Source organism: Tupaia chinensis, unplaced genomic scaffold (assembly GCF_000334495.1).
Source record: "Tupaia chinensis unplaced genomic scaffold, TupChi_1.0 Scaffold000250_1, whole genome shotgun sequence".
NCBI lineage: Eukaryota > Metazoa > Chordata > Mammalia > Scandentia > Tupaiidae > Tupaia > Tupaia belangeri.
In genome coordinates, this window is record NW_006159730.1 from 262,972 (window position 1) to 287,194 (window position 24,223).

Consider the following 24,223-nt stretch of genomic DNA (forward strand, 5'->3'; position numbering starts at 1 on the left):
TGAGTTTTAAGCCACCGGGTCCGGGACACGAACCGCGGTCGACTACGTGGGAGTCCAGCGACATAGCCATTACGCTAACTGCTGGTTCCCTGTTTTGTGTTTTTCTGAAACAGTTTTTGTTTGTTTGTTTGTTTTGCTTTTACTAAAGGGTGCATCTGCTCACAGGAGAAACAGAGAGACAGTGAGAACTTACCCCTCCCCCCCAGGGAGGTGACCATGCCACAATCCATTCTCCTCTCGGGATCTTGGGCACGCAGTGTGCTCAGCACGAGTTTGAAGTTTCCAGGTCCAAGACTTGAACCACAGTCAACTATGTGGGAGTCCAGCAATGTAACCATTATGGCATCTGCTGGTTCCCAGTCTCTGCTGTTTTGGCTAAATAATTCTGTAATTCTATTCCATGGGCATATTTTTCCCTTTAATTTTGATGTTAGTATTTCTAATCTTAACATGTTATGATATAAAACAATACATAATATAAGTGTTCAAAATTTGGTGGTGTTTTCTTCTGTTAAAACCCAGAGTGCTAATTCACCACAAAAAATATACATGTATTTCTATAAAATTCTCCTTGTTTATAAAAGGTTTCACTGCTTTTATTTTGATGTTACATTGTCTGATGCACAGAAGTTCACAATTCACACCTTCATTGCAGATATAATTTTAATCAATATAAAGTTACCCCTTTAATGCTATTAAATGTCTTTTGCATGAAATTTTGCTTTGGCTAAAGTTAATATTCCTCTTTATTTCCTTTTGGTTTTGTTTTACTTACATTATTTCTGTGTCATTGGTTTGAGGAATGTGTCTTTTATTTAGTTAGAGGTAAATAACTGTTTCTAACTATTTTGTAACAAGGGATTTTTTTCTTATTTACATTTAATTTTACTGCTACCCACTATCTTTTATAGCTCCTTGCTGTTTTCTTCATGTCTGGGTTAGCTGTTTAGACCATATGTGGTTTGCTTTCATCCTCTACAGGGATTTGGCAAGACTTGCTCTTATAATATCTACTAATTATAGCTTTAAGGTTGTAGATGGTTAATAATTTAATATTCTTTTATTTCCCTTATGTCTACCCTTTTGTTTCTCTAGCCTTTGTTAATAAACTGAATGCATTACTAAATTATTCTTGTTACATCGTATGTTTAATCTTTCAAGAATAATTTTCTATTTCAAGAAAAATTTAGCATTTTAATTTTGTTCCATGTCTGTACAAATTTTTTAGATGAGAGTCTTTGTGTAGCTTGTTTTACTTTTATTTTACTGCTTACTCTTGCTCCTGTTTTTATTTTTATTTTTCTTAACTATAGGCTATCCATTCTGAAAGTGTGAATTTTGATTCTGCTCTCCATAGCCTAAAATAAAATTGATCTATTTTCTAAAACCCTATATGGAAGAATATATCTTTTCTTCTTGCATGTGAGAAGACCAGTCTACCTAGCTAAATAAATTCTTGGCCCCAAACCTTTGCCCTTCAGTACTTTGTTAGCATTGATGTAGTGTGTTGAGTATTTCCTATTACAGTGGAAAAACCCAAGACCTGCCTGGCCTTATTCCTTTGTTGATTTATCCACTTTTTCGGTCTATTTTTAATTTTTTTTAATCATACCGATATTGTCAGAATGTACCTATAGAGTAGATATCATTTAATTATTTTTCGTAGAAAGCTATGAGAATGTTTGATTTGCCTTTTCAGGTGCCTTTTTGGCTTTATAAAATGTTGTCGATCGTAGCTTTGACAATTCTTACTCCCGATCTAATTTTTCTGATTTTTTTCTTTGTTTAAGTATGATCTCTGGTACCTGTCATCTTTGTGTGACACCTCCTCTTGTATAATTACACACTTCCCCTCTGCATTCTAGAGAGGGCCTTTCGCGTTGAATTTTGCAGCACTGCTGTGATGTTTTGTCACATCCCTTCTCGGTTCCATTCAGATTCATCTCTTGAATTTGGCCTTGGCCTCGGCCTTCCCTGCTGTCCTTGCGTGTCTCAAAGCTCTCATCCTCTGGCCTTATTTCACATTTCCTTCTTCCTTTGTGGCCTTTTGGTCCTATTTCTTTGAGGCCCTGTCTTTTGTCTGTTATCCAAGGTATGTTTCAGATGTCTACATTTCTCTTCTCTATTTCTGGGTTTAATATTCAGTGGTTCGCTCTTCCTGTGAGTTTTCAGTATAACTTTGCTCTGTGATATTTCATAGCATCTACTTTTTTTCTTTTCCCTTTATTACCTGTTCTGGAATGGGGAGAGGACCACAGGATTTTGATATTTGCCCGCAGGGCAGCACATAGGGCAGCAGAGGCTCTGCTCACTGGCCACTGGGCTGTTGGCTAAAAACACCCCTTCAGACCCAGGGCTGGAGGGTGGGCATAGGGCTCAGCTTCCTGCTAAGCTCTCAGTGGATCCTGGCAGTGATCCAGCGTGGCTTCCACAGACCTGAATAGGATCTTCCACCCCTACAGGATGCCTGCTAAAGAAGTTCCTGCTGCTCCCAGTCTCTTCTCCCTAGGACAGTGTGTGGGGTGGCTGGGATGAGAGGGTGGTGTGGGTGGTGAGGAGGCAGGAGGAAAGAGAGGGCAAGAAGATGACAGCTTGGCAGAAAGCAGATCCCGCACCACCCAGCCCTGGAAGGGCATCCTGGGTCTCGGCCAGTGGCAGAAGGGGCAGGGAGAGTGTTTTGCTACCGTCTTCCGCTGAGGTGTGCCCTGATGGTTTAGGACATGTAACATGAGCAGAAGGCTAACTCTTCTCGTTTTGTTTACCTAAAACATCTGTTGATAATAGAAAGTCCTTCTGGGCCTGACTGAACTTTTTTTTTTTTTCTTTTTTTTTTTAGTGTTGTGGGTTTGCTTACTTTCTTTTCATCATCATAGGCAGTTCATCTGGTCTGGGAGTAGGGTTACTACCAGCCAGGTGCCAGCAATCCCTTACGATACAACGTGTCTAATAGGAAGCAAGTTCTCAGGAAGACACAGAAGTGTGAATCATGCATAACACCAGGTTTCCTAATTGATAAGGCCCTCTGCAGAAGGGGAAAAATTATCCAAGAAATGTAAAATATTCACAGCAAGTTTATGTGGTAGGGCTATGTGTTATTTAAATGTTTTTCTCAGCCCATCCGGTGGCATGGTGGTTAAGATGGCTGGATCCCACAGGGCTATGTGGGTCCTCCCAGTGGTTTGAGAAACTTGCTAGACACACGTGTATGCGTGCATGCCTCAAATCCTGAAAGGTGGGAGACGTGAAGAAAAGACTGCAGCATGACCACCCCTCATGGGAAGTGCTTTCTCACCTTCCCGTCTCTCCAGAGAGCGCATGTACCCGCTAGCAAAACATTTTTAAAAACTAGTTATTTAATATTTTTGTTTTCTTTTTAAGTGTTCTAAATATTGGTAATGTCTGTTCGTCATATAATGACTAGTAAATGCATGATGTAGTCTTACTCATTGTAGATGAACTTAAATAAGATGGATGTTTTTCCTTTATTTCAGACTGTAACACGAATGTACATAAGGGTTGTAAAGATGCTGTGTCTCCATGTACTAAGGTAATAATCTCTTAGTCCTTTGGGAATGTTCCATGTTTACATTTCACTTGGTTGCTTCATATTATAATCTGTTGGAACTTTTACTCTTTCTTATTGCTGCCTAGATGTATTTCTTTCTAAAGAGATGGTTGTAGTGATACCATAACAGTGCTCAGACTGTGTGGTTATTTCCTTAGTAGCCACCCTGGGATTTCTGGTCCCCCCGAGGCTTTAATAATAGGATGGGAAACTCCGGTCTGGCTAGTTGAGTTGTGTGGTGTCACTAACTTAGGTTTCCTGTTGGGCCCTGCTTGGTTTACCAGTGCAAACCCTGAGTATAAGTACGTGAAGTCAAGAGTGATATTTCTTTCTTTCTTTTTCTTTTTTTGGAGAGGTTTTTGCTATAGGGCATGTGTGCTCGCCAGACAGACAGAGACAGAAAGTGAGAAATCACCCCCTAAGGGAGATGGCCACACCACAATCCCTTCTCCTCCATTCTCCTCCTGGGATCTTGGGCATGCACGCACATGCGCCCAGAGTGAGTTTTAAGCCACCGGGTCTGGGACGCACAAACTGAGGTCGACTACGTGGGAGTCCAGCGACATAGCCATTACGCTAACTGCTGGTCCCACAAGTGTGATATTTTGGAAAGGGCAGCTGGAAACCAGTGCTGAAAGAGGAGTTTCTGTCAATGTGGCCTTTCTTTCTTTCCTCAGTCACTGGAGGACCTGTTAAAATGGATTTCGGGTGCACGCCCAGAATTTCTGCTTCTATAGATTTGAGGTGGGACCTGATAGCGGTCATTTCTAACAGAGTCCCTGAGCTATGCTGCTAGTCCTGGGCCTCACCTGAGCCCTTTGGACTAGAGGGATGTTCTCTGCATTTGGGGACAGGCTTGAGTAGATGATGGTGCTAGTGGTTCTATTTCTTTCTTACTCTGTAATCATGTCAGAAGTGCATGGGAGTGAGTGTGATGGGAGAGAAACTTGGAGTCGCAAACTTTTTTTTTTACAGAATGATTTTTTTTTAGCTTTATTTATTTGTTTAATTTCACTAGAGAGGTACAGAGAGAGAGAAGTGAGAAAGCAAGCTGCCAGGTCCGGGACTTGAAACTTGGTCAGCCACGTGGGAGTCCAGCACCCTTAACTACCACACCACCTGCTGGCCCCAGAGACACAAACGTCCATGCTGATTGAAATGCATGTTGTGTCAAGCCACAGAGTTTGGGGAGCTGAGGGTTGTTCTAGAGGTGACATTTCAGTGTTCAACATGGCTGTATCCTAAGGGCAGGGTAACAGAGCAATAAAAAATAAATTTAAAAAAAGGGAACAGCAGTTAGCATAATGGCTATGTCGCTGGACTCCCATGTAGTCGACCGCAGTTCAAGTCCCGGACCCGGTGGCTTAAACTCACGCCAGACATGTGTGCATGCGTGCCCAAGATCCCAAGAGGAGAATGGAGGAGAGGGATTGCGGCGTGGCCATCTGCCCTGGGGGGTGATTTCTTGCTTTCTGTCTCTATGTCTCTCTCTGTCTTTCTGGCGAGTGCACATGCCCTATAGGGAAAACCTCTCAAAAAAAAAAAAACGAAAGAAAGAAAGAAAAAAGAAAAGAAAAAAGTTTTAAAAAGTTTTAAAAAGAAAAGAAAAGAAAAAAAAAGAATGAGAAGGCAGCATTGAGAGGAACTCTTTTAGCCCAGGTCTGGACTCCTGAGCTGGAGATTTCTGGCTCCCCTGAGGCTTTGAATGAAGCCAGAAACACATGTTCGCCTTCATTATAACCTGCACATTTCATTGTCATCACATTCTATTCTTCATTGCATTTAATTTCTTTGCTTTGAATTTCTCTTTGTTTGAAATAAATTAACAAAAAAGATACTGATAAGAGTCTCGTGTAAGCATGTGGACATTCTTGTAGTTCAGTGGTGCTTTGATCTTACTTTATGTGTTTCTAATATTCTTTACCAGAAATTCCAGGAGAAATATAACAAGAACAAACCACAGACCATCCTTGGAAGTAAGTGATGTGGCAAACAACAAGAACGTTTAAAAATTTAATACATACCACACATTTTTCTATTCTAAAAATACCTCCTTCTTTCATTTACTTATTTGCCCAATTATTTCTTCTTTCTTAACATGTGCTTGGCATGATTTTTAGTTGGACAAAGAGGTCCAGGAGGATGTAAACCTCTTTGCCAGCCTCAGGGCCTTCGTCTTACATGTGCCATATGATTTTTTATATGAGGGAGGTCTGTGAAGAAAAGGTACCGTATTGCCTCAATTCTAAGATGCTGCCTAGTGGAATATGTTCTATTGATTTAATCACAACCTTTAGGGAAAAGAAAATACTACATTAAAGTTACGTGACTTGGTTTCCTAGTAGTGGCACATATTTATACAAGTACACACCACATTCTTAACAGTCACAAAGTGTGGTGGAAGAATTCTTTAAGTGTGATATCTACAAGTTCTTTTTTTTAAATTTTTTTTTTTTGGTTGTTTTTGGCATTGGGTTCATGTCCGTGCTGGAGAGAGACAGACAGAAGGAAATCACTCCTCGAGAAGATGGCCAGCCTGCAGTTCCTTCTCTCCCATTCCCCTCTTAGGATTTTGGGCACAGATATACACCACACTTGCACCCAGCGTGATTTTGAAGCCCCCGGGTCCAGGACTCTAACTGTGGTCAGCCATGTGGAATCCAGTGCCTTAACCACCATGCCACCTGCTGGCCACTACAGTTTCTAATTAGTCTGTGTTGTCCGATATCATAGTGACCTGGTGCTTTTATTCTCTGTGTTGGAGGCTCTGATCTCATTAGTGCCTTTATGATGACAGTGAAATTTCAAGGCGTATTGGGGTTTTGTTTGCCTACTTTTTTGATTTGGTAATTTTTTTCCCCAAGTTGCATATCGCTGAAATGTAAACATTTTCAATTTTCTCTTGAAAATAATGATCAGTCATTGGTAGTTGTATTACACTCAAGAACCAGCCACACCAATGCCTCTTTTAAGTTTAAAAATCCTTTCCTTTCTTCTGAGACATTTTGCAAATTCTTCTGCTTAACTGTTGCATTGCTTAGCAGGTGGCAGGAATTTTAAGTGCATGGTAACTTTTCATTTCAATACTATAGCAAAGTGTGACTGATATTTTAAAAACCACTTCAGTCTGGGGCAATTAGGTATGCAAATTTATGGTAACATGCTACTGCATGTGGTGTTACACAAGGCTAGGTTAGTGCAGGCAGTAACAGCTGTCAAGTCACTTATTTTCTTGCCTAGACCCCAAATGTTTCTTTGGCTTGTAAGGTACTTCTAAATTTCATAAGGTTAAGTGTGAAAATAAAAAGCATCTTAGAATTGATAAAATACTGTTCATTCTTCTTTTTATGGGAGTCATGAGAATAAAATTAAGTCAACAGTTTTTTTTTTTTAAATAATAAGTCTTTTGTAATATTCTGGGATCTACATAAGTGTTTTTTGTCTTTTGCTTGAGAATATGTGTGCTACAGCTATAATATGAGACTGAAATATTCTCTGAGAGTCATTTGTAGTGCACATTAAATGTAAACATATCTATGCCCAGAGCATTTTAGAACCGGTCAGAAAAGTATGGAAGCACCATTTAGTTTTCAGTATATGAGAGTGAGAAGTCCAGCTAGGCTTGTGGGTTCCATTTACTTGATACTCTTATACTATTCAAAATAAAACAGACTCCCCAGCATCATTCCAATCCATTGACACGCTCTGTGGGTATGCATGCTTGTTTATACACACAGTGTGCGTTCAGGTAGTAGTGTTAATAACACCTTGCATCTATTTAAAGCTGGCTCTGAGGAGTGCAAGCAGTGGTTTATGGGACAGCCGGTCTGGTGTTTCCCCATTCCATTTTCTCATTTGTTTGTATGGTCCCCAACATGCATAGTCTCCAAGAAGAGATGCCGAAGCCAGCCAGTGGCATGGGTATTGAGAAGAGGTGGAATGGAAGGCACATTTGAAGCAAGTGTCAGGATGTGGCAGGAACAAGGTTGGGCATGTGACAAGTGGCTGTGTGGGGTTTTAGCTCTCTGCCTTCCAAGTGACAGCCTTTACTTGTAATTAACGCTCTCCATGAAGCCTCCACATGAAGCCTCCATTTTGATTTCCAGATTCTTCATTTAGAGACATCCCACAGCCTGGTCTCTCCTTGCACCCTTCTTCCTCCATGCCCATTGGATTGCCATCTGGAAAGAAAGACACAGCTGGGCAGGTCCATCCGTTATCCAGAAGTGTTCCCAGTACGACCTTGGAAAGGTAAGACCCAGTGTACTTTTGCATCTTGATGGTGCAGAGAGGCTGCTGGGGCTCACTCTTCTTTACTGTCTCCCTCCTAGCTTCAGGAGGTCTGCAACATCCTTGGAATCTGAGAGTGACAGCAACAGCTGGAGAAGCAGGTCTCATTCTGATGAGCTGTTACAGTCCATGGGCTCTTCCCCCTCCACGGAGTCTTTCATAATGGAAGGTGAGGAGAAGACACATTTACATGTACCTTTTTAAAAGCACATTTTGTGTCTCTGTGATACATTTTAAAGCATTTTGTGTCCTTGTGAGCATTTGCCAAGAGAAATGTTTTTCTGACGGTTGTAAGATTAAAGCATATTCTTTAGTTCTTTTTTTTTAGTTTTTAAATGTTTGTTTCATAGTGTCTCTTTGGTATAGATTCTATTTTAAAAAATAATGAAAATTTATCCCTAAAGGATACTAAACAGATAGTGACCTAAGAAATACATTGCAATGTTTAAATGGTCATATTCCTAAAGAACAGGTCATAAGCATGATGAAAAGAATAAGCTGTATTATATGCTTACTCTTTTTTACTAAAGAATTTTTTATTTAACATTATGTATTTATTCATTTATTTTATTTTAATTTGACCAGAGAGGGATAGAGAAAGAGAGAGGGAGAGAAAGCAAACTGCCAGGGCTGGGACTCAAACTGCAGTCAGTCATGTGGGAGTCAGTGCCCTTAACCACCACACCACTGCCAGGCCTTGTATGCTTACTCTTTTTTGGGGGAGGAGAGGTTTTTACTATAGGGCGTGTGCACTTGCCAGAAAGACAGAGAGACACAGAGAGACAGAAAGCGAGAAATCACCCCCCAGGGGGGATGGCCACGCCACAATCCCTTCTCCTCCATTCTCCTCTTGGGATCTTGGGCTCGCACGCACACGCGTCCGGCATGAGTTTAAGCCACTGGGTCCGGGACTCGAACTGCGGTCGGCTACATGGGAGTTAAGCGACATAGCCATTGCGCCAACTGCTGATCCTCTGTATGCTTACTCTTAAAACTATTATAGGTATTAATAACTGGAATGGGATCCTACGTGAAAAATATATACATTAGTTAGTTAAGAATGGTCTTGCCTGGATCTCTGAGATTCTTATCCGTACCCATTGCTTCCTATTTCAGAAGAATTGATACAGCATTTTTTAAAAACACATTTTGTAGGGCCGTACTCAACCTAGGTAGTTGGTTCTTGTATCCAAACTGCGTCAGTAAGTGTGGGAAACCTAGCAATGGAGAGGAGATACATGAGAGTAGACTCTGTTTTTCTGTTTTGCTTTTCCTTTCTTTCTTTCTTTCTTTTTTTTTTTTTTTTTTTTTTTTGAGAGAGAAATGTTTGCTATAGGGTGCATGTGCTTGCTGGAGAGACAAAGAGAGAAAGAGAGTGAGAAATAGGGATGGCCAGGCCCCAATCCCTTCTCCTCCATTCTCCTCCTCTCAGGATTTTGGGCACACATACACATGCACCCAGCGTGAGTTTTAAGCTGCCAGGTTCAGGACTCCAACCATGGTTGACTTATGTGGGAGTCTAGCAATGTAACCATTATGCCATGGTCCCCAATGAGAGTAGACTTTGACCCAGGAGCCTGCTTCTTTTATTTTAATCTTAGGCCTTTAAATTCATTGTCATTTTTAAAAATTGTGATTTCTGGCTTACAGGTAGTTGTTGTATGTATTTGTGAGGTATAGCAGAGTGTGTCATAATCAAATCAAGAATATAGACATCTCTGTCTTCAACATTGAACACCCTCCATCCCTGTCCCACTTTCTGCAGCATTTGGTGTCAACCATTATACTACTTATTTTTTTTAAAATTATTTTATTTAGCTTTATTTATTATTATTATCATTATTACTTTCCAGTTTGATCAGAGAGACACAGAGAGAGAGAGAGGAAGTGAGAAAGCAAGCCACCAGGTCCGAGACTTGAACCGTGGTCGGCCATGTGGGAGTCCAGCGCCTTTTACCACCATGCCACTTGCTGGCCCACTACTTATTTTTACTGCTCTGAGTGAGTGTTGTTTGGGAAATAAGGTTTTGTTTTCTTGAGGTGTGTATGTGTGTGTTTGTCTAATAATATTAGAAAAATTTGCACTCCCCTGTGACCTTACAGTCTGCTTCGTGTCTTCCTAAGTCCAAAGCAAATCAAGTGGACAAACACTATATTCGGATTTCAATAAACAGTGCAAAATATCCTGGGGCAAAAGAAATAAGTGGGTTCAAGGTTCCATAAACACATTCTGGACTCTGAGGTTTACCAAAAATAAAATGAAAATAGAGCCAGCCAAAACAAACAGAAGAATCTTCGTGTCTTCTTCCCCATACACACAATCGCTGTTTTAGTATCTAATTCTTCCCTGGTTTCATGAAAGCTGTCTTGATTTGAGTGATTTCATCAGTCTGGTTTTCAGAAGTTTCAACTCCACATTAATAATGTTGTGGCTTAGTTGTGTCTATGTGCATTGCAGGTTTACTTAGTGTGCTGAATCCACAAGCTTGAGTACTTACAGCCTGTTTGTGCTGTGTGTGTTACTGTAATTTTGACTTCTCTTTTCTAAACATGTTAGATGTCGTGGATTCTTCTCTGTGGAATGACCTCAGCACTGATGCCCAGGAATTTGAAGCAGAATCTTGGAGTCTTGTGGTGGATCCTTCATTTTGTAGTAGGCAGGAAAAAGATGTCATCAAAAGACAGGATGTCATATTTGGTAAGCATTTCATTTACACTCTTTGGGCTAAAGTAGTGTGGTGTAGAAGAAAGAGCATGGAATTTGACACCACACAGACCTGGGTCTTCTGCTTATCTGATCTCGGACAAATTATATAACTCACCTGGACCTCAGTTCTCCATATGTAAAATGGATGTCATGCTATTCAGGGCTAAAATGGATGTCGTGCTATTCAGAGCTAAAATGGCATTGTGAAGCTTAAATACGACACTGTGTGTGTCTGGTTCAAGACAATTTTTTTTCCTCATGCCTTTGCAAGTTTACTAAAGCTTGACCTACTCTTACCTCTTCTATATAATAACCACAGTGAATTTCCGAATTTTTTCTGATGATTAAAAAAAATTCATAAGCAATTTAAGGTTAAATATAAAACGTAAGACTAAATTACATATAGAAATTAGTATATTTATCCAAATTAAAGTATCTCATTTGTTCTGAATTCTAGAACCAAGTCCTTACATAATAAGGGGCAGCTATAGGTTGGCCTTCTGTCTGGGATCAAAGACTTGACCTTGCCAGATCCCACTTTCAGGACTTTAGTGTGAACTCCCAGGTTATGTCATGAATGGAACCACCTCCCAGCTTCCCTAGCCCATTGCTATACCCAGATGTAGGGTCTGTCTCCTGAGTGAGAAATGTGATTTTTATAACATGGCCTTAACACATACTCCTGCTGGTAGATGGGTAGTGAGCAGGAGTAGCTCTAGTTTCTGCCTCCTCCTTGTATACTGCCTTTTCATTGCTACTCCCCATCTTCAACTCTGATTCTGGGCTCAGTGGTGAGACTTGCTGAGGTCACTGGGCCATTAGCCAACATGATGCAAGCAAAAGGCAGAAAAGTGCATGCGAAGTTGAGCCAGCTGTCGTTCTTACACTCCTTCCACCAGTGTGTGAACTTGTCTGGGCTGTCCTGGAGGATGAGGGACATGTGAGAAGATCCCTGCACAGCCTTTAGGATCTGAGTGAGTTCATCTAAGACCAGGGAGCTGCATCTCTGGTTGGTCTAAACGTGTGCCATAAATGCTACCATTGCATGCCACCCTGAGGTTTTGTGGTAGTTACACAGCACCATGGTGGCAAGACAGCTCATATGCTCTTCTCTTTAATCCAGGCTTTAAGTCAGTCAGGAATAATTCTTTAGACCTTTATGTTAAAGTCTATACAATAATGGAATGTATAGATTAGGTAAATATGTTTTTTTTTCACTTTAGCATATTTAATAAAGGTAGACTAGGTGCTACAGTTCAATATGGCCTTGCAGTGTGACCTCATATTCCAGGGGTGGCATTCATATGGACTGCCATGCAAGCGGCAGCACATGGTTAGAGTAAGGCTTGACTGTGTGTCACCCTTCTAAGGATGGAATTCTACTGTGGTGAGATTTTGCTATTCATGCAGTTTGGAGCAGAAGCAATCTAAATTAGAAGAAGTTAAATTATATACTAATTGGGAAAAATTGAATTTTAAAAAGATTGCAAGTACAAAATAGATGCTAAAAAGTGGTTCCAAGAAGATACTACAAAGATGAGATGGGCTCCTAGTATGCGGATATAGACTGAAAAGTCCATTAACTATGTGGATGCCTTCTCACCTGCTTCAGCTGTAGCTATGCAGGTCAGGTATGACGATGTTTGAGCATGCTTTGCAATCTGTAAAGGGCTGTATACATGGGAATTATTTTGGAAAGGACATTACTGTCTCTTTTAGTATTTCTCAAGCAGTTTATAGTATATTATCATGTTTCTTCATTTACTTCTTAGTTTTAAGTATATCTATATCTATATCTATATAGATATAGATATAGATATATATATAGGAGAGGTTTTTCCTATAGGTTGCACATGCTCACCAGAAAGGCAGAGAGAGAGACAGGGAGAGAGACAGAAAGTGAGAAATCACCCTGTAGGAGGGATGGCCATGCCATAATAACTTCTCCTCCTCTTGGGATCTTGGGCACGCACACACACTTTCCCAGTTTGAATTTAAGCCACCGTGTCTGGGACTTGAACTGCGGTCGACTACATGGGAATCCAGCAACATGGCCATTACGTCAACTGCTGGTCCCTCTTAGTTTCATATGTTAAAGATTATCTAATCCATTTGGAATGAATTATCACACAAAGAATGGCTTTTGATGTCAAAGTTTTGTGTTACAAGGCAAGGCAAATCCTTCACCCTCTCTTCCTTTATTTATTTATTTTTTTTTAGTTTTTTGCCGTAGTGCGTGTGATTGCACCAGAGAGAGACAGAGGGAAGAATAGTGAAAAATCACCCTTCAGGGGCATGGTCACACCGCAATTCCTTCTTCTCTAGTCTCTCTGGATTTGGAGAGATGCATGCTCATGTACCAGCATGATTTTTAAGCTGCCAGGTCCAGGACTCCAACCATGGTTGGCCGTGTGGGAATCCAGCACTTTAACCACTACACCACTTGCTAGCCCCCATTGTTTCCTTTTTAAAAACGAGAAAAATTATTTTGGGGGGGTAGTCATAATGAATAAATGGATAAAAAGATTAAGTGAAATTATATGGATAAATACTTCATACATTGTAAACATCAAAAACATGGTAGGTAATAACAATAAAGTTAGTGGGTTTCCAATTGAAAAGATTTCTGTTTATGATAAAATAAAAAACAGAGCTATGTTTAGACTTATTGACTCTGAATGGTGATATTTCAGATCCTTCGATAATGTGCCATGAGTATGGAAATGCCTATTAATGTAGAACTCGTACTTCTGGTGCTCATACCAATTGTGGGTTATTATTTTTTCCTATGATGCAGTTTCAAAATTGAGATATAACTCACATATCATAGAATTGACCCCTTCATAGTGTACAATCAAGTGGTTCTTGGTGTGTTCACAAAGTTGTGGAACCATCAAACACTATTTAATTCCAAAACATTTGTATTGCTTCAGAAAGAAACTCTGTACCCATCAGTAGTCAGCCCCCAACTCCTCCTCCCATTGGCACTGACAACCACTAATATACTTTCTGTTCCTATAGGTTTTCCCATTCTGGACATTTCACATAAATTGTACAATATGTAGTCTTTTGTCACTGACTTCTGTTACTTAGCATAATATTTTCAATGTTTATTTGAGTTAATAATGTATGTCAGTACTCCATTCCTTCTTATGGCTGACTAATATGCCATTTAAAAAAGCCATCAGTTGGTGAGCATTTTGTGTTGTTACCACTTTTAGGGTCATAGGGTAACTTTATCTTTTCAGGACCTGCCAGACTATTTCCCAAAGCAGCTGAACCATTTTACATCCCCACCAGGCATGCATGTGGATTTCAATTTTTCATATCCACACCAACACTTGCTTATTGTCCATCTTTTTAAAAATAATTATCCTAATGTACATGAAGTGATATCTTGGTTTGGTTTTGATTTGCATTTCCCTAATGGCTGATGATGGTGAGCATCTTTTTATGTGCTTGTTGGCATTGCATCTATTTCTTTTTATTTATTTATTTTTCATTATTTCATTTTTTTAGTTTTGCTACAGAGCATGTGTGCTCACCAGAGAGATGGGGAAAGTGGGAGAGGGATTGGCTGTGCCACAATCCCTTCTCCTCCATTCTTCTTTTCGGATTTGAGGTACACACACACATATGCCCAGTGTGTTTTTCAAGCCGCTGGGTCCAAGACTTGAACCATGCACACAACCTTTGGATTCAGCTGTCTCCTACACACTGTGCCACGAGCTAGTCTGATTTTGTCTCTTTAGAGAAACGTCTATTCAGGTCCTCTATTTCTGAGGGTTTTTTGTTTGTTTGTCTTAATTGTTGAGTAGTAGGAGGTTTTTGTTTTTTGTTTTTTTGTTTTCTAATATATACATATTCTGGGTACAAGTCCCTTATTAGATATATCATTTGAAATTTTTTTTCCCATTCTATTGGCTGTCTTTTCACTTTCTTGGTACCTTTAGTCATGATGCATTGTTCCCTTCCCAGAGAAAGTGGAATTTTAGAGACAAATCTTGCAATAAAAAGGGCCTACTATTGTCTGCTTTGAACTTTATTTTATTTTGTTCAATACAATTCATTGAATTAATTGTGTTCCTGTTCAATGTAAAAAGGAATAAAATAAACAAACTGAGTCACATTTTATAGCATATTCATGGAGGAATGAGATGTGGTTTTTAGCTGAATGTCTCTAAAGTTGCTAGCTAGTTATATTATGAGAGGTTTAGATACATTGGATTCTTGTATTTGGACTTGTATGTATCTACATAAAATATCTAGAAAGGAGAAAATAGTTTAATATTTTGGCTTAAATAAAATTATCAATGCTGGAGGACCAGCAGTTGTAATGGCTATGTTGCTGGACTTCTATGTGGTAGACCACGATTCAAGTCCTGGACCCAGTGGCTTATACTCACACTGGGCACATGTGCATGTGTGCCCAAGATTCCAAGAGGAGAATGGAAGAGAAGGGATTGTGGTGTGGCTATCTCCCCTGGAGAGTGATTTCTCACTTTCTGGCTCTTTGTCTCTGTCTTTCTGGCAAGCGCATGTACCCTATAGCAAAAAACCTCTCAAAAAAAAAAAAAATCAATGCTGACTACTATATTGGGAAGGTATTTCTGAACATTCTTTTTAAAATTTATGTAACATAGTGCTAAGTCACAAATTTAAGGTCAATGGGGATACTTTATAAAATTTTATTATTTATTTCCCGGCATGACCATCCCCCCTGGGGGGTGATTTCTCGCTTTCTGTCTCTATGTCTCTCTCTGTCTGTCTGGCGAGCGCACGTGCCCAATAGCAAAAAAAAAACCTCTCCAAAAAAAAAAAAAATCAATGCTGACTACTATATTGGGAAGGTATTTCTGAACATTCTTTTTAAAATTTATGTAACATAGTGCTAAGTCACAAATTTAAGGTCAATGGGGATACTTTATAAAATTTTATTATTTATTTCCTTTGAGAGATGGAGGAGAGAGAGAGGTTGGGGTACCCTTGACAGGGTTTTCATGCTATGATCCTTTCCCTAGCCCCATAGCCAGAAGGGGCATTTCTGTAGGTTTAGCTGCCATGTTGAGGCAGACCAGGGAACTGAACCTGGAGCCTCCCTATGTGGTCTTCAGCATTGTACAGCAGCACTCCTACTGCCTGTGCCAGCATGGCTAGCCAAGGCATAGTTGTTTTTGAAAGCTGTTTAAACATATTTCTGCTTATCCATTTCAGAGCTAATGCAAACAGAAATGCATCACATCCAGACCCTATTCATTATGTCTGAGATCTTCAGGAAAGGCATGAAGGAAGAACTTCAGCTTGACCACAGCACGGTGGACAAAATCTTCCCCTGTTTGGATGAATTGCTTGAAATCCATAGGCATTTCTTCTATAGTATGAAGGAGCGAAGACAGGAATCCTGCATTGACAATGACAAGAATTTTGTGATCAGCCGAATTGGAGATATTCTGGTACAGCAGGTAATCAAACTCTGAATACCCTGACCTCAGAAGCTTTGCAGACTTCTATATTGTTAAAAGTCTATGAACAAATGGAATTGATTTCTTTATGATTATTCCTCCCCTCCCCCCCTTTTTTTTTGCTTTTGGCTTGTATGACTGACGCCTCAGTACCTTTCACAGCCAACAACTGACTCCTCTGTGTGTCACAGGACTTGGCTGCATTATCCCAGGCCTTATTGCTGCCTCCATCAGAAGTCACAGTCATAAATTAATGTCCTTATGAAAGTTCTACATACTTTCAGATGCAAAGAGCTCTCTAATAACATGGTTCTTAAGTGGGCCTGTGATAGTCTCAATGATGTCTCTAAGGCAATTGCTGGCTCATCATAGGGGGAAAAAGGCAAATTTGTTATTGAAGTCCTAGATTTATGCCTTGGGAACAGGACAAGCAAGTCTGACTAAATGAAGGCATTTTTTAAGTGCTTAGGATGTTTGAAGCAACAGTGGGAATGGGCTATGCCACTTCTAAAGAAACAACATCACCAACCTGCTCTTGACATTGTGCATTAGAGCCCTGATATCTTTGAAGGGGCTCTCCATTGACTACATGCTCATAGAGAAGTTAAGTGATAAATAGTGATTCTAATATGACAGGCACTTTAAGGATACTTCCATGTGTATTATCTTACTTAAGCTCCATAATATTGTGAGGTAAATGCTATTTTTCCCATTGTACAAATACAAGAACTAAGGCATGAAGAGGGTAATGACAGAAACTCACACATCTCAAAAGTTATGTCATTGGGGGAACCAGCAGTTAGCGTAATGGCTATGTCGCTGGACTCCCACGTAGTCGACCACAGTTCGTGTCCTGGACCCGGTGGCTTCAAACTAATGCCAGGCGCGTGTGCGTGTATGCCCAGGATCCCGAGAGGAGAATGGAGGAGGAGGGATTGCGGCGTGACCATCCCCACTGGGGGGCGATTTCTCGCTTTCTGTCTCTATGTCTCTCTCTGTCTGTCTGGCGAGCGCACGCGCCCTATAGCAAAAACCTCTCAAAAAAAAGAAAAAAAAAGTTATGTCATTGGAATCCGAATCAAAATCTGTTCTTTCATCTGCATGTGCTAAGAATTGATATCTTAAAATATCCACTGTGACATTCTGGGAAGTGTTTATCAGACCCAGTAAGGCAAGGGTCCTTATCTGTTTGATTACTACTACATGTCAGCACATAGAATGGGACTTGGTACTAGAAATATTTATTAAATGAATGAGTCACTTAGGGGAAAAAAGGAACAGCAGGGATTTTTTTGAATGTCGTATGCGACAGTCACTGTCAGCACCAGGGGAAGGGCATAAGAGATCCATCCTTCGTGGCTTTAGTATGACTTTCCCTAGGTAGCTGCCAAAATGTTATCTTCTCCCAAAGTAGTAATTTTTGAAGCAGCTTCATCCTATATGTGCAGCAGTGAAGTTCAACTGTTGGTGTGCATATTAAAAATGGAGGAAAGGGGTCAAGTTCATTAATACAAGTGTGCTAAAACACGTGAGTATGTATATATATACATACATGTGTTTATATATATATATGTATGTATATTTGTTGCCAGAGGGCACATGGACTTGCCAGAAGGAGACAGAAATGGGGGTTGGGAGGCTGGGGGAGAAAATACCCCCAACAGGGTGTGGTTGGGCTGCAATCCCTTCTACTTTGTTTCTCAGTCCTGTCAGGAGTTTGGACATGTATATGCCTGGCATGTTTTTTAAGCCACTGGGGTGAGGATTTGAACCATAATCAACCATGCGGAATCCAGCTCCCTTAATCATTAGCCTATGGGGCTAGTCCACAAATACAAATATTTTTAATGCACAAAAGCAAATTTTAAGATTTATTGTCCAATATCTACTTCTACATGTATAACATTGTGAAATCCACATTGTAATAAGGTTTTTTGTGATTTATTGTTTACATTCCATCACTACACATCAGTATAGCACACACAATACGTCTTCAAGGTATGCATGCTGTACTTGACAGTCAAATCAAGGATACCGTATACATCATTTCAACAGAGAACTTTACAAAGTAATAACAGTTTTTAATCAAAGAAGTACCTGCTTTGTGAATTATCTTTAAAGCTTTCGAGCTCTGATGTCCTTATCATTCACCGGGAGCACCTGGTGCCAAGTAGCAGGGTTGAGTTAAGTGACTAAATTACTTTGCAAGACAGTTTGAATAAAAATATCTGAGTGTATTTTAAGTGAACTTGAATCTGAGTACATTCAGAAATGAAATGCACATTTTAAATGTTATCGTTTAAGATTATTTGCATCTTTGATACAAATAATCATGGCTTACTGTGTTTTAATTTGAACCTTTTGAACCATTTTTGTTCTTACTTTCATAGTTAACAAAAGTGCATGTCTCTATCCACTCTATATTTACTTGGTTTCTGTGAATAAAATCAGGGCTTAAATTGAGAACAAGGCTTGAGAAATTGGCTATCACAGCATGAGCCTAGTAATGGAGCACACACTTCCCACTCGGGTCCTTGGTATTCAGTATTTAAGTTTGCTTTTGTGTTCTGGTTGTCCATTTTCTTTTTGGGGAGGTTTTTGCTATAGGGCACATGTGCTTGCCAGAAAGACAGAGAGAAAGAGAGAGATAGAAAGTGAGAAATCATCCCCTGGGGAGATGACCATGCCACAATCCCTTCTCCTCCACTCTCCCCCGGGATCTTGGACACGCACACACATGCACCTGGTGTGAGTTTAAGCCACTGGGTCCAGGACTCGAACTGTAGTTGAGTACATGGAAGTCTAGTGACATAGCCATCATGCCAGCTGCTGGTCCCGGTGGTTGTCAGTTTTCTAATTGTTCATTTTCTTTTTATCAAATATTGGTATTTCTTGATATATTCTAGATATTAGTCCTTGTTGGATATGTTTCCAGATATTTTCTCCAAATCCTTAACTTGTCTTCAAGTCTAAAAATTCTTTGTCTAGCCCGAGATCCCATAGAGGTTTTTGTTTGTTTGTTTGTTTGTTGTTTTTTGGAGAGGTTTTTGCTATAGGGCGCGTGCACTCGCCAGACAGACAGAGAGAGACATAGAGACAGAAAGCGAGAAATCACCCCCCAAGGGGGACGGTCACACCACAGTCCCTTCTCCTCCATTCTCCTCTCGGGATCTTGGGCATGCACGCACACTCACCCGGCGTGAGTTTTAAGCCACCAAGTCCGGGACGTGAACCGTGGTCGACTACGTGGGAGTCCAGCGACATAGCCATTACGCTAACTGCTGGTTCTCGATCCCATAGAGTTTTTTCCTAAAAGTGGTATAGTTGTACATTTTAGGTCCGTGACCTATTTTGAATTAATTTTTCTCCCATTGATGTCCAGTAGCAATAGCACTATTGGTTAAAAAGTCTATCTTTTTGAACTCTGTTGAACTGCTCCTGCACTTGTTGAAAATTAGTTGGGCATCCTGGACTTGTAGTCTGTCTCACTGATTTATGTGTCTGTCTTTCCATGAAATGTTAGCAACTATAGCTGTATAATAAATCTTCAGAATGAAAGGCTGAGTTCTTATGTTTTAGCATCTTTTTCAAAATTGATTTAGCTATCCTTTTCTTTTTTATAAATTCTAAGATAGTGTCGTCTACCTTTATAAAAAACTTACTGAGACTCTGGTAAGAATTGCATTAAACCTGTATATCAATTTAAAGAGAACTGACATATTTGCTACATTAAGACCTCCAGTCCATGAACATAGGATAGCCCTACATTTATTTAGATTTATTCTGTTTCTTTCACCAGCCTTGTGCAACTTTCAGCATACAAGTCCTGTGTTTGTTTTGTTAGATTTGAACCTAAGTGGGTTTTCTTAGAGCATGCATACGTGGTTTAAGGATCATCTTTTGAGACTTATTGGCCTCAAACGTAGATAAAAGCGTAAGCGAAGATGAAAAGACCACAGATGACGATGTCACTTTTAGGTATTTTTCAGGGGCATGGGTATGTTCTTGTTTCTGTTCCTGTTGCACTGATCTTCCGTGTGGACATGGGCATGTAGCACAGTCATGGTCTGAAAACTAGCATTTAAATCACTCAGCTAAGTCTGGCCACACCACCTTTTGACTCTCAAGTTGTTTCCTTTAAGATTATTCTACAAAGATAAAGTTTCTACGAGTTAGCCTTATACAAGCATCCAGTCCATGTATCAGCTTCTTTCCATCACTTAGTAAGTTGGTATTCTGGTTGTTCATTCTCTTCCATGTTGACTAATGACAGAGGGTCTCTTGGTCCACTTGTGATATGCAGACAAAAATCAAATTTCCAGCTGAACACTTAGTCCGTGGACATGGCCCATAGGCAATGTAAATGCCACTTTATTGTTTCTTTGGTGGGGCAGGCCTTCCTGAAGGTTCCCAAAGTGGCCATATAAGCTTCCTTCATTCTTTGAAAGTATGAAAACTACAAATTAAATTGATAAATTTGAACAAAAACTAAAAAAGAATAGAAGATATCAGATGTTTTTCATTCATTTGATAATTGTACCAATCCAATGTAATATAATCATATTAGATTGAACCTCACTGCTTAACTACTGTTTATTTTAATTTAAAAAGTGCCTAGGTTTGTAGTATGTGGTGTGATGGCTAAGGCTCTGGACTCCCACATGGCGTACTGTGGTTTGAGCCTTGGACCTGGTGGCATGAAAATCACACTGGGTGTATGTGCGTGCATGCCCAAAATCCTGATTGGAAAATGGAGGAGAAGGAATTGCGGTGTGGCCATACTCTGTGGGAGTCCATCCTCTCCTCTCTCTCTCTCTCTCTCTCTTTCTCAGTGCACATGCCCTATGACAGAAAAATCTTAGGGGGAAAAAAAGACAAATCCTGGGGAAGACAAATAATGGTGCCCAGAAATTCCATGACATTTCTTTATTTGCAGAGAATGTTTTGAAATATATAAAAAATTGTATATTCTTCTCTGTGTTTAGAACTTACTAAATTTATAAGCCATTATTAAAATTTTATTCTTCTCAGTTTTCAGAAGAAAATGCAAGCAAAATGAAAAAAATATATGGTGAATTCTGTATCCATCACAAAGAAGCCGTAAGCCTCTTTAAAGAACTCCAGCAGAATAAAAAGTTTCAGAATTTTATTAAGGCAAGTATTTAAGAACTTTATTAACAAAGTGCTACACCAGCATACAGAAATAACTTATGCTTGTTTCTCACATGATTTAAACAAGTTTTATATCTAGGTGCTATTTCTCAGGGGAAGGAGAAGAATGGGGTGGGTTTGTGGCAAAGATGAAAAGTCTCTTTTTCCATATCAGTGAAATATTTCTTCCCAGTTATTTCCTTTTATATCTTATATTTGTAAGGTTACACCCACCAAACTTCTGGAAATATTTTAAATATCCTGGGAAGCTGTTTTATGCCCTGTCAAGTTAAATATCAAGAAAACCAAAGTAAAAATGCCCCATAGAGGGACCAGCGGATAGCATAATGGTTACATCGCTGAACTCTCATGTAGGAGACAGTGTTTCAAGTCCTGGATCTAGAGGCTTAAAACTCATGTTGGGCATGTGTGCATGGGTCCCCAAGATCCCGAGAGGAGAATGGCCAAGAGGGATTGCAGCATGGCTGTCTCCCCTGGTGGGGTGATTTCTCACTTTCTGTCTCTCTGGCAAGCATACACACCATATTGTAAAGATCTCTCTTTAAAAAAAAAACCCAAAACTCCCATAGAATCTGCTCCACCCCCACTGAATTAATTTGAAGCAAATTCATGAAATTATATAATTTCATCTGTACTGTGTATCTGTAAACAATGTATCTTTTAAACATTGCAATGACATTATCATATTAGCAATGGTTCTTTGATTTCTTTAAATGTCACTGAGTATCTCATTAAAATTGGATCACTTAAATTAGAATCTGACCAAGGTTCACATATTGTATACAGTGGGTGAATCTTTTAAATTTCTTTTAATTTGGATGCTCTACTTCCATTCCCCCATCCCTTATAATTTATTTGTTAAAGAAATGTGTTCATGAAGTTTCCTGGGTTCTAAATATTTATTCACCATTTTAATAATGCTACCAGGTTCTCATTTTTTCTTTTTTTCACATGCAAGTGTGTTGAGGTCTTGAAACTTAAAGAAAGCTTTAATATTTTGAAAAAAAAGGTACTCTCATTAGAGGGAACTTTGTGTTATAGTGAATAACAAAGATACTAAGGGTGGCCTGTTAAAAAAATAGAGTAAGCCAAAACTCATGTTCAAAATCTATTGGAAAAGCCATGACATAGTTTTATATGTTATTCTATGCAAAAATGTACCATGACTTTTCCAACAACCCAAGAACTATAATCTCTGAGAGTTTTTCAAAAACTTATGCTATTCATAAATCCTCGCACTTAAAACTATTGGAACTTGCTCACGTTTGCAATTAACTCCAAAAACATCAGAGTAACTTGACACTTCTTGAAATCTTGGAGAGTTGGGATGTTGAAATTAATGACAGAGTTGACAACTTAAATTAATGACAATACTTCAAGTTTTAATGACAGTGAATATTATGTTAAATCTAAATAGAATTGTACTGCTGTAGATTTTATATTATTCAGTTCACTCCTACAAAGTAAACACAGGCAGAATTTGTATATATATAACTGTATACATATATATTTTTTAAGCTCCGAAATAGTAATCTTTTGGCTCGACGCCGAGGAATTCCAGAATGCATTCTGCTCGTCACGCAGCGCATCACGAAATACCCTGTCTTGGTGGAAAGGATATTGCAGTACACTAAGGGTGAGTGATGCCTTTTGGGACAAATGTTTGCCTCTCTTATTAGTTTCAAATGAAGCTGAGGTGTCCTCAACAGCTATAAATGTTTGTGGCCTCTGATTCATAAACATTTTCATTATGGGAAAATTGTTAAAGCCTTAGAATTTGGATTCATCTTAAGAAATTATCTTTTATAATGCAGCTTGGCTAACCAAGCCCAAGCTTCTTCATACTTTGACTACCTTTCTCTATTACAGTTTCCCCATATCCATACCTTCTTACATACATTTTTAAGTTTATTTATTCCATGAGAGAGAAAGATAAAGAGGGGCTGAGGGGGAAGAGAAAGGCATCTCCAACAGGGCCTTCACGCCACTATCCACTCTCAGCCTCAGCGAGCCAGGATCACGGGCACATGTGTACTCGGTGTGTACAAGGAGACCTTGGCACGTGAACCCAGATTCTTCCCAGTGGCCTCAGCATCACGGAGCTCTGTGTTACTGCCATATCCCTGTGACTGGCCCCAACCTTCTTAATACTTCCTTTTCCTCCTCCTCCCTTTACCTTTGTAGCAGTCTGATGAAACATAATGCTATTGAGCCTGTCACCAAATGTCAACCCTCTTAAGTAGTGAAGTATTAGATTGAGAACGATTGTAGGAAGGAGCTACCTTTGACCTTATCAATTCATCAAGTTCCAGCGAGTGTCAAGTCATCTGGCATCTTTTAAGAAGCTATTTGTGCACGTAGCTGGGCTTCAAGCTCTCTATGGGATCTGCAAGTCCTGCGTCTGTCTGGGTCACAGCTGGAGCCTCAGAGTGGTACAGTGGTGGAACAGAATAAGCTGTCAAGGGCCTCTCTGTGGTGCTACAGCAATGTGCTGCTCAATAGAAGCCAGGTCCCACATGGAGACTGGCTCAGAGCCCCAGCCCAGTCTGAAATGTGCTGGGCATGTGTGCAAGTGCCCAGGATCCAATGGTCTGAAGGCCTGGAGGAAGGGGAATGCGGCATGACCAGATCCAGTGGAGGGTGTTGATCTCTCTCTCTCTAGCATATGTTCTATCAATGAGTAAAGGAGACAATATTTTTTAAGGAATAGGCTGTCTGGCTTCATGGTATTACTGTACCTTTGGAAGTTTGAGTACATAGATCAAGGTCGAAACTCCCAACTCTACACCAAGGAGTGCCTGGAGAGGGCTCTAGCTAAAAATGAGCAGATTAAAGGCAAGATCAATACAGTGAAGACATTTAAAGGTCTGTTGATCTAAGAACTTTATCTAAAGTGTTCCCGGAAGACATGGCTAAGTACCGAAGCATCAGAGGAGAGGAGAGAACCACTCACCTTCCTAACGTCTCGCCATCCTGTGTGCTCCCTCAAGTCTAGGATGAACTGCTGACACTGCCTTCCTGCTGCTG

General features: G+C 39.9%; 1 protein-coding gene across 2 annotated transcripts in view; it reads left to right on the forward strand.

Annotated features, from left to right (window-relative positions):
* ARHGEF28 (Rho guanine nucleotide exchange factor 28) overlaps positions 1–24,223 on the forward strand; it is a gene marked incomplete in the record, with an annotated part of 274,949 nt that overhangs the window by 175,794 nt on the left and 74,932 nt on the right. For both annotated transcript variants that reach the window (XM_027772037.1, XM_014587964.2), the window contains 8 exon segments: positions 3,492–3,547; positions 5,493–5,541; positions 7,672–7,816; positions 7,897–8,024; positions 10,413–10,553; positions 15,777–16,024; positions 21,056–21,178; positions 22,715–22,832. In XM_027772037.1, the coding sequence (XP_027627838.1) occupies positions 3,492–3,547; positions 5,493–5,541; positions 7,672–7,816; positions 7,897–8,024; positions 10,413–10,553; positions 15,777–16,024; positions 21,056–21,178; positions 22,715–22,832 (1,008 nt within the window).